We start from the raw sequence: 16,720 nt of genomic DNA, 5'->3' as shown, positions 1-16,720 counted from the left end.
AGTCAGAAGGGTCAAGGACATCACAAGAAGACCTACAGAGTCAAGCAACCTGGGCCATGAAGGCTCAAAGAGACTGAACCACCAACCAAAGAGCATGCATGGGCTGGACATAGGCGCACACACACACACACACACACACACACACACACACATCTATATCTCAGAGGTAAAGTAGGGTCTCTATGTAGTTTTCCTACCAAGTGGAGGGGGGAGATACTCTGATCCTGTTGCTTCTCTTTGTATCCCCTTCTCCTAGTTGGGCTGCTTTGTCTGGCTTCAGTGGGACAGAATACGTTTAGATAGGTTGGTACTTATAAGGGGTTTCCCCATCTCTGAGAAGGGGAGGGGGGCTATAATCAGGATGTGAAGTGAATAGATAAGTCAGTAAATCAATCAATTAATGAAAGAAAGAAAAGGTTATGATCATAACAGGGAGACTTGTTAGGGAAGTCTGGGCCAAGGGGAGAGGAGATAAAAGTGGATATGATGAAGATACATTGGTAACATGTATAAAGTTGTTGAAGAATAAAGAAAAAGTATTCTTTAAAAGGAATCAGAATTCGTATCAGCTTGTCAAAGCTTTAGTATATGGGTATACATCATTGGGTTCATTGAAAAGAAATTACTTGATCAATCTAGGAAGAGCCGTCTTCCAAAGTATAAGCACAAGGGGGGAAAAGTAAACAGGGTTTCTTAGTTGTGAAAATATTGGGTCACAGTTGCACAAAAATAAGCCATACAGGACTGACTATCTAACTTACAGACTTCTGTATGTAAACTACACACACACATACACACACACACATACACACACACATACACACACACACACACACACAAGTCTTCTATAGAAAAATGGGGGTAATGCCTAGAATATATAAGGATGATCTATAAGACAACAAAGAACAATAAGTTGACTACAAAGTAGAACAGATAATTCTTCAAAGAAAATCCTCTGGATAGCCAATATACAAATGATTCTGCAAGCCAATTGTATGAGAAATGCAAATGAAGGTCCTGAAAACTGGCAATAAGAATACAAAGTGGGGGGCTGGAGAGATGGCTCAGCATTTAAGAGCACTGACTGTTCTTCCAGAGGTCCTGAGTTCAAATCCCAGCAACCACATGGTGGCTCACAATATCTGTAATGGGATCTGATGCCCTCTTCTGGTGTGTCTGAAGACAGCAACAATGTATACACACACACACACACACACACACACACACACACACACACATCTTCAAAATAAAGTGGTTCAATCATTGTGGAAAACTGTGGAAGTGCCTCACAAACTAAAGTTAACATATGACCCACCGTCTTACTTCTGGGGACATGTCCAGAACATTTCAGATCTCAAAGAAATACTGTGTACCAGTGTCTATAACACCAATATTCACAGTAAGGAGGAGGTGAAGGAGACCCAAATGCCCAGGCACAGATAAACACTATGATGCCCTAAAGGAACTGAAGATGGTAAGGTGAAATGGAAGGCCGTCTCATGCCCATGGCCTGGAAGAACAATTATGGTGAAAATGTACACACTATCAATGTGATCTACAAGTGCAATGCAATTCTTTTTTAAAAAAAATGTGTATGTGTGTTTTGCACATGCACCATGTGTATGCCTTATGCCCATGGTGGTCAAAAGAGGGTAATGGAGGGAACTGGAGTTAAGGCAGATGTGAGGCACCATTTATGTGGGTGCTAAGACTGAAGTCAGGTCATTTTCAAGAGTGGCAAGCATTCTTAAGCTCTGAGCCATTCCTTTAGCTCCCATGTTCTTATTCAAAACACCAGTCACTTTCTTCACAGAATCAGAAAAAACATTATAATTTAAATGGAACGACGAAAACCCTTGAATAGTCAAGGCTGTTTTGAGTCACAGGGGCATAGTAGGAAAACATTACACTATTGGAATTCAAAATATACTGCAAATCTGAAATAAAATTTTAAATAGACTGCTACTGAAAGAGTGTGATGCTCTTATGAAAACAGACATAGGCTTGTGGAAAAGAACAAGGGCTCTAAAATTAAATCCAGTCATCGAAAGTGACACAGTTTTGACAAAGCTACCAACAATGTTGAAAGCTTTGAAACATAAAGGAAGGCCAGGCTTCTCCTCTGTATTTGCCCAAGTAAAACCTGGACATCCATGTGCAAAAACAAAACAGGCACCACCTCCCCTGACTCCTGCACCCCTGTCTTCTGCTCACCAATTACAAACTACGTTCAACTTGGATTAAAGACATAAATACAAGACTCTCAAACTTTGAAACTACCAGAAGAAAGTAAGCAAACGCTGCAGGACTTTAGAATTGACAAGGAATTTCTTTCTTTTTAAAGAAAGGATGCCAAGCTGGCTGTGGGAGTGGTGCAAGCCTTTAATCCCCGCACCAAATCCTGAGGTAGGCAGACCTCTGAGTGTGAGGTCAGCCTAGTCCACAGAGTGAACTCCAGGACAGCCAGAGCTGCTACATGGAGAAATCTTGTCAGGAAGGAAGGAAGGAAGGAAGGAAGGAAGGAAGGAAGGAAGGCAGGCAGGCAGGAGGGATGACAGCCAGCAAGCCACCAAAAGCACAGGAGAAAAAAGTAAAGTAAACAACTGAGGTTGTATCGACTAAATTGCAGATGGAACAAGCCAGTCAGGAACAAAGGACAATGGGCAGAGGGACAGGCACATGCAGGATGTTCATACAGAGCACAAACAATAAATGCATATGGGACAAAAGAGTTACTATGCAGGATGTGTCTATGGAAGTCAAACAACTCAAGGTAAAAACATCCCTCAAATAATCCAATCAAAAGCGGGCAACATGGCTGGGTGCGGCACCCTTCTTTAATGCTAGCACTCAGGAGGCAGAGACAGGTGGATCGCTGAGTTCAAGGCCAGCCTGGTCTACAGAACAAGTTTCAGGACAGCCAGAGCTACACAGGAAAACCCTGTCTCAAAATGAACAAACAAGAAGTAGACAATATAGCTAAGTAAGACGTGGGAGGAAGACATACAAACAGCCAAAGGATTTATGCAAATTCACAACATCCTTAATCATTAAAGAAGTGAAAATCAAAGCCACAATGAGGTCCCAGCCCAATCCAGTTAAATTAGCTTTCACCAGAGAGACAAAGACCACTGCTCTTGGTCTTTCTGCTGAGACCAAGTGTAAAAGCACAAAGGAACAAGTGTTGGTAAGGATATAACAAGGGACACTTGGTAGGAACAGAATGGGAAAGCCATTGTGAACCTCGGTGTAAGATTTCCTCAAAAATTAGAAATAGAATCACCATATGATCCAGCAATCTCACTACAAAGGAGATAAGATTACTCCAACAATACAAACACATTCCCCATTCCTAAGAACCAAGAAATAGAAGTAACCTGAGGGCCTACCACGTAATGATTGGTTATAGAAAACGGTGTTCATGCAAAATGGAATACTATCTACTATTTTAAAAAAAAATGAGCCCACACCCGCGGATCCCGGCCCGCAGCAGCTCTCTGCTCCCAGACCCCGTGGGAAAGAGACATCACCACCTGGTCAGGTGGGCACTCCTGAGGCTGCAGAGTGGAAGAGACCACCAACACTGCCCACACCTGCCCACATCCCTGGCCCAAGAGGAAACTGTATAAGGCCTCTGGGCTCCCATGGGGGAGGGCCCAGGGGAGGCAGGACCTCTGCCTGAGACACTGCCGGAACCTGAAGGAAACAGACCAGATAACCAGTTCTCTGCACCCAAATCCCGTGGGAGGGACAGCTAAACCTTCAGAGAGGCAGACAAGCCTGGGAAAACAGAAGAGACTGCTCTCTGCACACACATCTCGGACGCCAAAGGAAAACACCAAAGGCCATCTGGAACCCTGGTGCACTGAAGCTCCCGGAAGGGGTGGCACAGGTCTTCCTGGTTGCTGCCGCTGCAGAGAGCCCGTGGGCAGCACCCCACGAGCGAACTTAAGCCTCAGGACCACAGGTAAGACCAACTTTTCTGCTGCAAGAAAGCTGCCTGGTGAACTCAAGACACAGGCCCACAGGAACAGCTGAAGACCTGTAGAGAGGAAAAACTACACGCCTGAAAGCAGAACACTCTGTCCCCATAACTGACTGAAAGAGAGGAAAACAGGTCTACAGCACTCCTGACACACAGGCTTATAGGACAGTCTAGCCACTGTCAGAAATAGCAGAACAAAGTAACACTAGAGATAATCTGATGGCGAGAGGCAAGCGCAGGAACCCAAGCAACAGAAATCAAGACTACATGGCATCATTGGAGTCCAATTCTCCCACCAAAACAAACATGGAATATCCAAACACACCAGAAAAGCAAGATCTAGTTTCAAAATCATATTTGATCATGATGCTGGAGGACTTCAAGAAAGACGTGAAGAACTCCCTTAGGGAAACACAGGAAAACATTAATAAACAAGTAGAAGCCTACAGAGAGGAATCGCAAAAGTCCCTGAAAGAATTCAAGGAAAACACAATCAAACAGTTGAAGGAATTAAAAATGGAAATAGAAGCAATCAAGAAAGAACACATGGAAACAACCCTGGATATAGAAAACCAAAAGAAGAGACAAGGAGCTGTAGATACAAGCTTCACCAACAGAATACAAGAGATGGAAGAGAGAATCTCAGGAGCAGAAGATTCCATAGAAATCATTGACTCAACTGTCAAAGATAATGTAAAGCGGAAAAAGCTACTGGTCCAAAACATACAGGAAATCCAGGACTCAATGAGAAGATCAAACCTAAGGATGATAGGTATAGAAGAGAGTGAAGACTCCCAGCTCAAAGGACCAGTAAATATCTTCAACAAAATCATAGAAGAAAACTTCCCGAACCTAAAAAAAGAGATACCCATAGGCATACAAAAAGCCTACAGAACTCCAAATGGATTGGACCAGAAAAGAAACACATCCCGTCGTCACATAATAGTCAAAACACCAAACGCACAAAATAAAGAAAGAATATTAAAAGCAGTAAGGGAAAAAGGTCAAGTAACATATAAAGGCAGACCTATCAGAATCACACCAGACTTCTCGCCAAAAACTATGAAGGCCAGAAGATCCTGGACTGATGTCATACAGACCCTAAGAGAACACAAATGCCAGCCCAGGTTACTGTATCCTGCAAAACGCTCAATTAACATTGATGGAGAGACCAAGATATTCCATGACAAAACCAAATTTACACAATATGTTTCTACAAATCCAGCACTACAAAGGATAATAAATGGTAAAGCCCAACATAAGGAGGCAAGCTATACCCTAGAAGAAGCAAGAAACTAATCGTCTTGGCAACAAAACAAAGAGAATGAAAGCACACAAACATAACCTCACATCCAAATATGAATATAACGGGAAGCAATAATCACTATTCCTTAATATCTCTCAATATCAATGGCCTCAACTCCCCAATAAAAAGACATAGATTAACAAACTGGATACGCAACGAGGACCCTGCATTCTGCTGCCTACAGGAAACACTCCTCAGAGTGAAAGGCTGGAAAACAACTTTCCAAGCAAATGGTCAGAAGAAGCAAGCTGGAGTAGCCATTCTAATATCAAATAAAATCAATTTTCAATTAAAAGTCATCAAAAAAGATAAGGAAGGACACTTCATATTCATCAAAGGAAAAATCAACCAAGATGAACTCTCAATCCTAAATATCTATGCCCCAAATACAAGGGCACCTACATATGTAAAAGAAACCTTACTAAAGCTCAAAACACACATTGCACCTCACACAATAATAGTGGGAGATTTCAACACCCCACTCTCATCAATGGACAGATCATGGAAACAGAAATTAAACAGTGATGTCGACAGACTAAGAGAAGTCATGAGCCAAATGGACTTAACGGATATTTATAGAACATTCTATCCTAAAGCAAAAGGATATACCTTCTTCTCAGCTCCTCATGGTACTTTCTCCAAAATTGACCATATAATTGGTCAAAAAACGGGCCTCAACAGGTACAGAAAGATAGAAATAATCCCATGCGTGCTATCGGACCACCACGGCCTAAAACTGGTCTTCAATAACAATAAGGGAAGAATGCCCACATATACGTGGAAATTGAACAATGCTCTACTCAATGATAACCTGGTCAAGGAAGAAATAAAGAAAGAAATTAAAAACTTTTTAGAATTTAATGAAAATGAAGATATAACATACTCAAACTTATGGGACACAATGAAAGCTGTGCTAAGAGGAAAACTCATAGCGCTGAGTGCCTGCAGAAAGAAACAGGAAAGAGCATATGTCAGCAGCTTAACAGCACGCCTAAAAGCTCTAGAACAAAAAGAAGCAAATACACCCAGGAGGAGTAGAAGGCAGGAAATAATCAAACTCAGAGCTGAAATCAACCAAGTAGAAACAAAAAGGACCATAGAAAGAATCAACAGAACCAAAAGTTGGTTCTTTGAGAAAATCAACAAGATAGATAAACCCTTAGCCAGACTAACGAGAGGACACAGAGAGTGCGTCCAAATTAACAAAATCAGAAATGAAAAGGGAGACATAACTACAGGTTCGGAGGAAATTCAAAAAATCATCAGATCTTACTATAAAAACCTATATTCAACAAAACTTGAAAATCTTCAGGAAATGGACAATTTCCTAGACAGATACCAGGTACCGAAGTTAAATCAGGAACAGATAAACCAGTTAAACAACCCCATAACTCCTAAGGAAATAGAAGCAGTCATTAAAGGTCTCCCAACCAAAAAGAGCCCAGGTCCAGACGGGTTTAGTGCAGAATTCTATCAAACCTTCATAGAAGACCTCATACCAATATTATCCAAACTATTCCACAAAATTGAAACAGATGGAGCCCTACCGAATTCCTTCTACGAAGCCACAATTACTCTTATACCTAAACCACACAAAGACACAACAAAGAAAGAGAACTTCAGACCAATTTCCCTTATGAATGTCGACGCAAAAATACTCAATAAAATTCTGGCAAACCGAATTCAAGAGCACATCAAAGCAATCATCCACCATGATCAAGTAGGCTTCATCCCAGGCATGCAGGGATGGTTTAATATACGGAAAACCATCAACGTGATCCATTACATAAACAAACTGAAAGAACAGAACCACATGATCATTTCATTAGATGCTGAGAAAGCATTTGACAAAATTCAACACCCCTTCATGATAAAAGTCCTGGAAAGAATAGGAATTCAAAGCCCATACCTAAACATAGTAAAAGCCATATACAGCAAACCAGTTGCTAACATTAAACTAAATGGAGAGAAACTTGAAGCAATCCCACTAAAATCAGGGACTAGACAAGGCTGCCCACTCTCTCCCTACTTATTCAATATAGTTCTTGAAGTTCTAGCCAGAGCAATCAGACAACAAAAGGAGATCAAAGGGATACAGAACGGAAAAGAAGAGGTCAAAATATCACTATTTGCAGATGACATGATAGTATATTTAAGTGATCCCAAAAGTTCCACCAGAGAACTACTAAAGCTGATAAACAACTTCAGCAAAGTGGCTGGGTATAAAATTAACTCAAATAAATCAGTTGCCTTCCTCTATACAAAAGAGAAACAAGCCGAGAAAGAAATTAGGGAAACGACACCCTTCATAATAGACCCAAATAATATAAAGTACCTCGGTGTGACTTTAACCAAGCAAGTAAAAGATCTGTACAATAAGAACTTCAAGACACTGAGGAAAGAAATTGAAGAAGACCTCAGAAGATGGAAAGATCTCCCATGCTCATGGATTGGCAGGATTAATATAGTAAAAATGGCCATTTTACCAAAAGCAATCTACAGATTCAATGCAATCCCCATCAAAATACCAATCCAATTCTTCAAAGAGTTAGACAGAACAATTTGCAAATTCATCTGGAATAACAAAAAACCCAGGATAGCTAAAGCTATCCTCAACAATAAAAGGACTTCAGGGGGAATCACTATCCCTGAACTCAAGCAGTATTACAGAGCAATAGTGATAAAAACTGCATGGTATTGGTACAGAGACAGACAGATAGACCAATGGAATAGAATTGAAGACCCAGAAATGAACCCACACACCTATGGTCACTTGATTTTTGACAAAGGAGCCAAAACCATCCAATGGAAAAAAGATAGCATTTTCAGCAAATGGTGCTGGTTCAACTGGAGGGCAACATGTAGAAGAATGCAGATCGATCCATCCTTATCACCCTGTACAAAGCTTAAGTCCAAGTGGATCAAGGACCTCCACATCAAACCAGACACACTCAAACTAATAGAAGAAAAACTAGGGAAGCATCTGGAACACATGGGCACTGGAAAAAATTTCCTGAACAAAACACCAATGGCTTATGCTCTAAGATCAAGAATCGACAAATGGGATCTCATAAAACTGCAAAGCTTCTGTAAGGCAAAGGACACTGTGGTTAGGACAAAACGGCAACCAACAGATTGGGAAAAGATCTTTACCAATCCTACAACAGATAGAGGCCTTATATCCAAAATATACAAAGAACTCAAGAAGTTAGACCGCAGGGAAACAAATAACCCTATTAAAAAATGGGGTTCAGAGCTAAACAAAGAATTCACAGCTGAGGAATGCCGAATGACTGAGAAACACCTAAAGAAATGTTCAACATCTTTAGTCATAAGGGAAATGCAAATCAAAACAACCCTGAGATTTCACCTCACACCAGTGCGATTGGCTAAGATCAAAAACTCAGGTGACAGCAGATGCTGGCGAGGATGTGGAGAAAGAAGAACACTCCTCCATTGTTGGTGGGGTTGCAGACTGGTAAAACCATTCTGGAAATCAGTCTGGAGGTTCCTCAGAAAATTGGACATTGAACTGCCTGAGGATCCAGCTATACCTTTCTTGGGCATATACCCAAAAGATGCCTCAACATATAAAAGAGACACGTGCTCCACTATGTTCATCGCAGCCTTATTTATAATAGCCAGAAAATGGAAAGAACCCAGATGCCCTTCAACAGAGGAATGGATACAGAAAATGTGGTACATCTACACAATGGAATATTACTCAGCTATCAAAAACAACGAGTTTATGAAATTCGTAGGCAAATGGTTGGAACTGGAAAATATCATCCTGAGTGAGCTAACACAATCACAGAAAGACATACATGGTATGCACTCATTGATAAGTGGCTATTAGCCCAAATGCTTGAATTACCCTAGATCCCTAGAACAAACGAAACTCAAGACGGATGATCAAAATGTGAATGCTTCACTCCTTCTTTAAATGAGGAAAAAGAATACCCTTGGCAGGGAAGGGAGAGGCAAAGATTAAAACAGAGACTGAAGGAACACCCATTCAGAGCCTGCCCCACATGTGGCCCATACATATACAGCCACCCAATTAGACAAGATGGATGAAGCAAAGAAGTGCAGACCGACAGGAGCCGGATGTAGATCGCTCCTGAGAGACACAGCCAGAATACAGCAAATACAGAGGCGAATGCCAGCAGCAAACCACTGAACTGAGAATAGGTCCCCTATTGAAGGAATCAGAGAAAGAACTGGAAGAGCTTGAAGGGGCTCGAGACCCCATATGTACAACAATGCCAAGCAACCAGAGCTTCCAGAGACTAAGCCACTACCTAAAGACTATACATGGACTGACCCTGGACTCTGACCTCATAGGTAGCAATGAATATCCTAGTAAGAGCACCAGTGGAAGGGGAAGCCCTGGGTCCTGCTAAGACTGAACCCCCAGTGAACTAGTCTATGGGGGGAGGGCGGTAATGGGGGGAGGGTTGGGAGGGGAACACCCATCAGGAAGGGGAGGGGGGAGGGGGATGTTTGCCCGGAAACCGGGAAAGGGAATAACACTCGAAATATATATAAGAAATACTCAAGTTAATAAAAAAAAAAAATTCAAAAAAAAAAAAAAAAGACATAGATTAACAAACTGGATACGCAACGAGGACCCTGCATTCTGCTGCCTACAGGAAACACACCTCAGAGACAAAGACAGACATTACCTCAGAGTGAAAGGCTGGAAAACAACTTTCCAAGCAAATGGTCAGAAGAAGCAAGCTGGAGTAGCCATTCAAATATCAAATAAAATCAATTTTCAATTAAAAGTCATCAAAAAAGATAAGGAAGGACACTCCATATTCATCAAAGGAAAAATCCACCAAGATGAACTCTCAATCCTAAATATCTATGCCCCAAATACAAGGGCACCTACATATGTAAAAGAAACCTTACTAAAGCTCAAAACACACATTGCACCTCACACAATAATAGTGGGAGATTTCAACACCCCACTCTCATCAATGGACAGATCATGGAAACAGAAATTGAACAGAGATGTAGACAGACTAAGAGAAGTCATGAGCCAAATGGACTTAACGGATATTTATAGAACATTCTATCCTAAAGCAAAAGGATATACCTTCTTCTCAGCTCCTCATGGTACTTTCTCCAAAATTGACCATATAATTGGTCAAAAAACGGGCCTCAACAGGTACAGAAAGATAGAAATAATCCCATGCGTGCTATCGGACCACCACGGCCTAAAACTGGTCTTCAATAACAATAAGGGAAGAATGCCCACATATACGTGGAAATTGAACAATGCTCTACTCAATGATAACCTGGTCAAGGAAGAAATAAAGAAAGAAATTAAAAACTTTTTAGAATTTAATGAAAATGAAGGTACAACAGACCCAAACTTATGGGACACAATGAAAGCTGTGCTAAGAGGAAAACTCATAGGGCTGAGTGCCTGCAGAAAGAAACAGGAAAGAGCATATGTCAGCAGCTTGACAGAACACCTAAAAGCTCTAGAACAAAAAGAAGCAAATACACCCAGGAGGAGTAGAAGGCAGGAAATAATCAAACTCAGAGCTGAAATCAACCAAGTAGAAACAAAAAGGACCATAGAAAGAATCAACAGAACCAAAAGTTGGTTCTTTGAGAAAATCAACAAGATAGATAAACCCTTAGCCAGACTAACGAGAGGACACAGAGAGTGCGTCCAAATTAACAAAATCAGAAATGAAAAGGGAGACATAACAACAGATTCAGAGGAAATTCAAAAAATCATCAGATCTTACTATAAAAACCTATATTCAACAAAACTTGAAAATCTGCAGGAAATGGACAATTCCCTAGACAGATACCAGGTACCGAAGTTAAATCAGGAACAGATAAACCAGTTAAACAACCCCATAACTCCTAAGGAAATAGAAGCAGTCATTAAAGGTCTCCCAACCAAAAAGAGCCCAGGTCCAGACGGGTTTAGTGCAGAATTCTATCAGACCTTCAGAGAAGACCTCATACCAATATTATCCAAACTATTCCACAAAATTGAAACAGATGGAGCACTACCGAATTCCTTCTACGAAGCCACAATTACTCTTATACCTAAACCACACAAAGACACAACAAAGAAAGAGAACTTCAGACCAATTTCCCTTATGAATGTCGACGCAAAAATACTCAATAAAATTCTGGCAAACCGAATCCAAGAGCACATCAAAACAATCATCCACCATAATCAAGTAGGCTTCATCCCAGGCATGCAGGGATGGTTTAATATACGGAAAACCATCAACGTGATCCATTATATAAACAAACTGAAAGAACAAAACCACATGATCATTTCATTAGACGCTGAGAAAGCATTTGACAAAATTCAACACCCCTTCATGATAAAAGTCCTGGAAAGAATAGGAATTCAAGGCCCATACCTAAACATAGTAAAAGCCATATACAGCAAACCAGTTGCTAACATTAAACTAAATGGAGAGAAACTAAATGGAAAGCAATCCCACTAAAATCAGGGACTAGACAAGGCTGCCCACTCTCTCCCTACTTATTCTATATAGTTCTTGAAGTTCTAGCCAGAGCAATCAGACAACAAAAGCAGGTCAAGGGGATACAGATCGGAAAAGAAGAAGTCAAAATATCACTATTTGCAGATGATATGATAGTATATTTAAGTGATCCCAAAAGTTCCACCAGAGAACTACTAAAGCTGATAAACAACTTCAGCAAAGTGGCTGGGTATAAAATTAACTCAAATAAATCAGTTCCCTTCCTCCATACAAAAGAGAAACAAGCCGAGAAAGAAATTAGGGAAACGACACCCTTCATAATAGACCCAAATAATATAAAGTACCTCGGTGTGACTTTAACCAAGCAAGTAAAAGATCTGTACAATAAGAACTTCAAGACTCTGAAGAAAGAAATTAAAGACCTCAGAAGATGGAAAGATCTCCCATGCTCATGGATTGGCAGGATTAATATAGTAAAAATGGCCATTTTACCAAAAGCAATCTACAGATTCAATGCAATCCCCATCAAAATACCAATCCAATTCTTCAAAGAGTTAGACAGAACAATTTGCAAATTCATCTGGAATAACAAAAAACCCAGGATAGCTAAAGCTATCCTCAACAATAAAAGGACTTCAGGGGGAATCACTATCCCTGAACTCAAGAAGTATTACAGAGCAATAGTGATAAAAACTGCATGGTATTGGTACAGAGACAGACAGATAGACCAATGAAATAGAATTGAAGACCCAGAAATGAACCCACACACCTATGGTCACTTGATTTTTGACAAAGGAGCCAAAACCATCCAATGGAAAAAAGATAGCATTTTCAGCAAATGGTGCTGGTTCAACTGGAGGTCAACATGTAGAAGAATGTAGATCGATCCATGCTTATCGCCCTGTACAAAGCTTAAGTCCAAGTGGATCAAGGACCTCCACATCAAACCAGACACACTCAAACTAATAGAAGAAAAACTAGGGAAGCATCTGGAACACATGGGCACTGGAAAAAATTTCCTAAACAAAACACCAATGGCTTACGCTCTAAGATCAAGAATCGACAAATGGGATCTCATAAAACTGCAAAGCTTCTGTAAGGCAAAGGACACTGTGGTTAGGACAAAACGGCAACCAACAGATTGGGAAAAGATCTTTACCAATCCTACAACAGATAGAGGCCTTATATCCAAAATATACAAAGAACTCAAGAAGTTAGACCGCAGGGAGACAAATAGCCCTATTAAAAAATGGGGTTCAGAGCTAAACAAAGAATTCACAGCTGAGGAATGCCGAATGGCTGAGAAACACCTAAAGAAATGTTCAACATCTTTAGTCATAAGGGAAATGCAAATCAAAACAACCCTGAGATTTCACCTCACACCAGTGAGAATGGCTAAGATCAAAAACTCAGGGGACAACAGATGCTGGCGAGGATGTGGAGGAAGAGGAACACTCCTCCATTGTTGGTGGGATTGCAAACTGGTACAACCATTCTGGAAATCAGTCTGGAGGATCCTCAGAAAATTGGACATTGAACTGCCTGAGGATCCAGCTATACCTCTCTTGGGCATATACCCAAAAGATGCCCCAACATATAAAAAAGACACGTGCTCCACTATGTTCATTGCAGCCTTATTTATAATAGCCAGAAGCTGGAAAGAACCCAGATGCCCTTCAACAGAGGAATGGATACAGAAAATGTGGTACATCTACACAATGGAATATTACTCAGCTATCAAAAACAACGACTTTATGAAATTCGTAGGCAAATGGTTGGAACTGGAAAACATCATCCTGAGTGAGCTAACCCAATCACAGAAAGACATACATGGTATGCACTCATTGATAAGTGGCTATTAGCCCAAATGCTTGAATTACCCTAGATGCCTAGAACAAATGAAACTCAAGACGGATGATCAAAATGTGAATGCTTCACTCCTTCTTTAAAAGGGGAACAAGAATACCCTTGGCAGGGAAGAGAGAGGCAGAGATTAAAACAGAGACTGAAGGAACACCCATTCAGAGTTTGCCCCACATGTGGCCCATACATATACAGCCACCCAATTAGACAAGATGGATGAAGCAAAGCAGTGCAGACCGACAGGAGCCAGATGTAGATCGCTCCTGAGAGACACAGCCAGAATACAGCAAATACAGAGGCGAATGCCAGCAGCATACCACTGAACTGAGAATAGGACCCCCGTTGAAGGAATCAGAGAAAGAACTGGAAGAGCTTGAAGGGGCTCGAGACCCCATATGTACAACAATGCCAAGCAACCAGAGCTTCCAGGGACTAAGCCACTACCCAAAGACTATACATGGACTGACCCTGGACTCTGACCTCATAGGTAGCAATGAATATCCTAGTAAGAGCACCAGTGGAAGGGGAAGCCCTGGGTCCTGCTAAGACTGAACCCCCAGTGAACTAGACTGGTGGGGGGAGGGCGGCAATGGGGGGAGGGTTGGGAGGGGAACACCCATCAGGAAGGGGAGGGGGGAGGGGGATGTTTGCCCGGTTACCGGGAAAGGGAATAACACTCGAAATGTATATAAGAAATACTCAAGTTACTAAAAAAAAAAAAATGAATTCTTGGAATCTGTGGCAACACACACGGCAGTGGAAGTCACCGCTTTAGATGAGACATGGGAGCAGGCACATGAAAATGAGCGCTGCGTGATCTCACTTGCATGGAGACTGGAAAACAGTATGACGTCAGAGTGGGAGTGGAATCCTGGTTCCCCAAGGCTGGGCGTGAGAATGTGTGCTGTGCTGCTGGGCAGTGGTGACTGCCTAGGTATAACAGCGATGTGTGATATGCGTCACACTGCTGGAGAGGATTTTAAATGTTTCCATCACTGATGCTTTAGTACATAGGAACATCTATCTTGACTTGAACACAACACATATACATATTAAAACATCAAAACGTAAACCAATTTCATATCGGTTTCATAAATGCAAACAGAGGGGATTATACTGGGATATCAGAAGGGCTGAAATTTTCAAATCTATACAGAAATGACAAGTAGCCCCTCCCCCCATGGGTGTCTAATGAAAACAGTGAGGCTTTCTGAATTACCCACATAAATAGCTAATACCTCAATAATGAGGGTCTTATGCTGGGCATTCTTTTGCAGCAGAAACTGAAATTTCTGCAGATCTCTGAAGGTGTTACCTGTCAGAGGTTTCCTGTTCCGCACAGGCACAAAGCAAAACAAAGGAGCCTATTAGGAAACCGTTTGCTTGTTTCACTGGAGTAAAAAGTCCTAAATAGTTCAAGAATAAATAAATTCCCTTTCTTTCCCCTGAGATTATGAGAAAGCTAATTAAAAACGCGCTTTTCAAGCAAGGTATTACTGGGAGACTGCTTTTTTCCAAAGGGAAATTCAGAAAAGGTTAATAAACAAAAGGCCTTGGAACAGTACCAAGAGGTGGTTACTATGTACATAATGAATTATACAACAAAGTTGGTTCAAGGAAATTCGTTATGCATTTGTAGGAACAGGCCAAGCCTGCGTGCTCAGGAAGTTAAGTATGACATCTATGGTCGGCGCATCAAACACTTTTTGTTAAATGAGTTTCTCTAATTTCTTCTCAGTGTGTTTTATTGTAATTAGTAAATGAGTTCTGTCCTACACTATTTCAGACATATACATCCCTTTTACCTTTGGTTAACTTTAAGTTAATTACATCTATCTGTCAACCCTAACAGAAGGTGACTAGTGATTTATAATAAACACTTTTATACACACACAATAAATGAATACATTTTTTTAAAGCAGACATAAGTAAGTGTGACTAAGGGAATTTTAATAGGGACTCTCCTTGTATATTTACTAGATTTCCAAGTCTGAGTTTTCTGTGCGCTATTATTTACCTGCAGGTAGGACGCAACAGGTTTGCTCCTGTTACATTCTAGTATCTCTAATATTAGAATAAAAACCACAGAACTGAGCCAAGGAGAGGGTCACTGTCAGACAAGTGTAAGGACAAGGAAGCCTCCTTTCTCCACAAGTGTCAAACATCAGGATTGGCCACATCTGACAAATAGAGAACTTCCATAACTTCACACAAAGCAGGTGTCCTCTGTCCTCTCTAGCTCTTTGGTGTGTTGTCATGTTCTGTCACATTACTGACGGCCCTGGCCTGAGTCACGCACGCACGCAGCTTCCCCTTCTGCTCCTGCTCAGATCAGCTCCTTAATTGCGCAGAAATGAATGGTTGGTGCCTATAACCATTTGTCCACCCAGCCTGAGGTCCCGTGCAAGACGCTGCCCACAGAAGCACTTACTGCAAAGTCACAGCCTGTGCTCTTCCTGATGTCATCAACAGTCAGGCCTTCCCAAAGCTCGATCAATGTCAACCCGTTTTTCTTGTCCACGTCAAACACACCCTGTAGGAAAGTCAAGAAAATGACAACCATTTCCATCATGAAAAAATATCATAGGGGTGATATAGGTTTTTAAGTTCCTAGGACAGAGAGAGGATCCAGGGCCAGAAACAGAAATCCAGGCAATGGAAAAAAGAATGTCTGTTATGACTACTATAAACAATACCAAGTCCTTCATCAGCCATTTTTCTTGGCTACAGTTGGCTTCTTCTAGTACTGTATTCCATTTTTTAAGCTGTCTTCCATTTGTGAAGTCATTAGATGAAATGCCAGAGAGGCAACCAATGAAAGGGAGAGGGACAGGAATGAACAAAGTGGGAACGAGGCAGGGGGATAGCAGGGAAGAGACAGGATGGGGATGAAGGGAAAACGATGCTGAGTAAACAACAGAAGACACTGTAGTACCCAAGTGTACTTATGAAATGAAAGCCCAGCCAGCTCCTCTAAGTGGCTGTTAAAGTGCTCCCTGGTAAAGGTCTCCGACCTTGACATTCCCATGGAAACACGTGGGTCCCAAGAGGAGAGCATGAGAACCCACGCTTATGCCT

General features: G+C 41.3%; 1 protein-coding gene across 1 annotated transcript in view; it reads right to left on the bottom strand.

The window, feature by feature from the left end:
* The window catches only part of Oxct1 (3-oxoacid CoA transferase 1), a 148,340-nt gene that overhangs the window by 2,715 nt on the left and 128,905 nt on the right, over positions 1–16,720 (bottom strand). Inside the window, exon 16 of the mRNA NM_001127580.1 lies at positions 16,074–16,175. Coding sequence (NP_001121052.1) covers positions 16,074–16,175 — 102 coding nt within the window. The remainder of the gene's footprint in view (positions 1–16,073; positions 16,176–16,720) is intronic.

The sequence above is a fragment of the Rattus norvegicus genome, chromosome 2 (assembly GCF_036323735.1).
Source record: "Rattus norvegicus strain BN/NHsdMcwi chromosome 2, GRCr8, whole genome shotgun sequence".
Taxonomy (NCBI): Eukaryota; Metazoa; Chordata; class Mammalia; order Rodentia; family Muridae; genus Rattus; species Rattus norvegicus.
The sequence above is the reverse complement of the archived record's forward strand: the minus strand, read 5'-3'. Positions and strand labels throughout refer to the sequence as shown.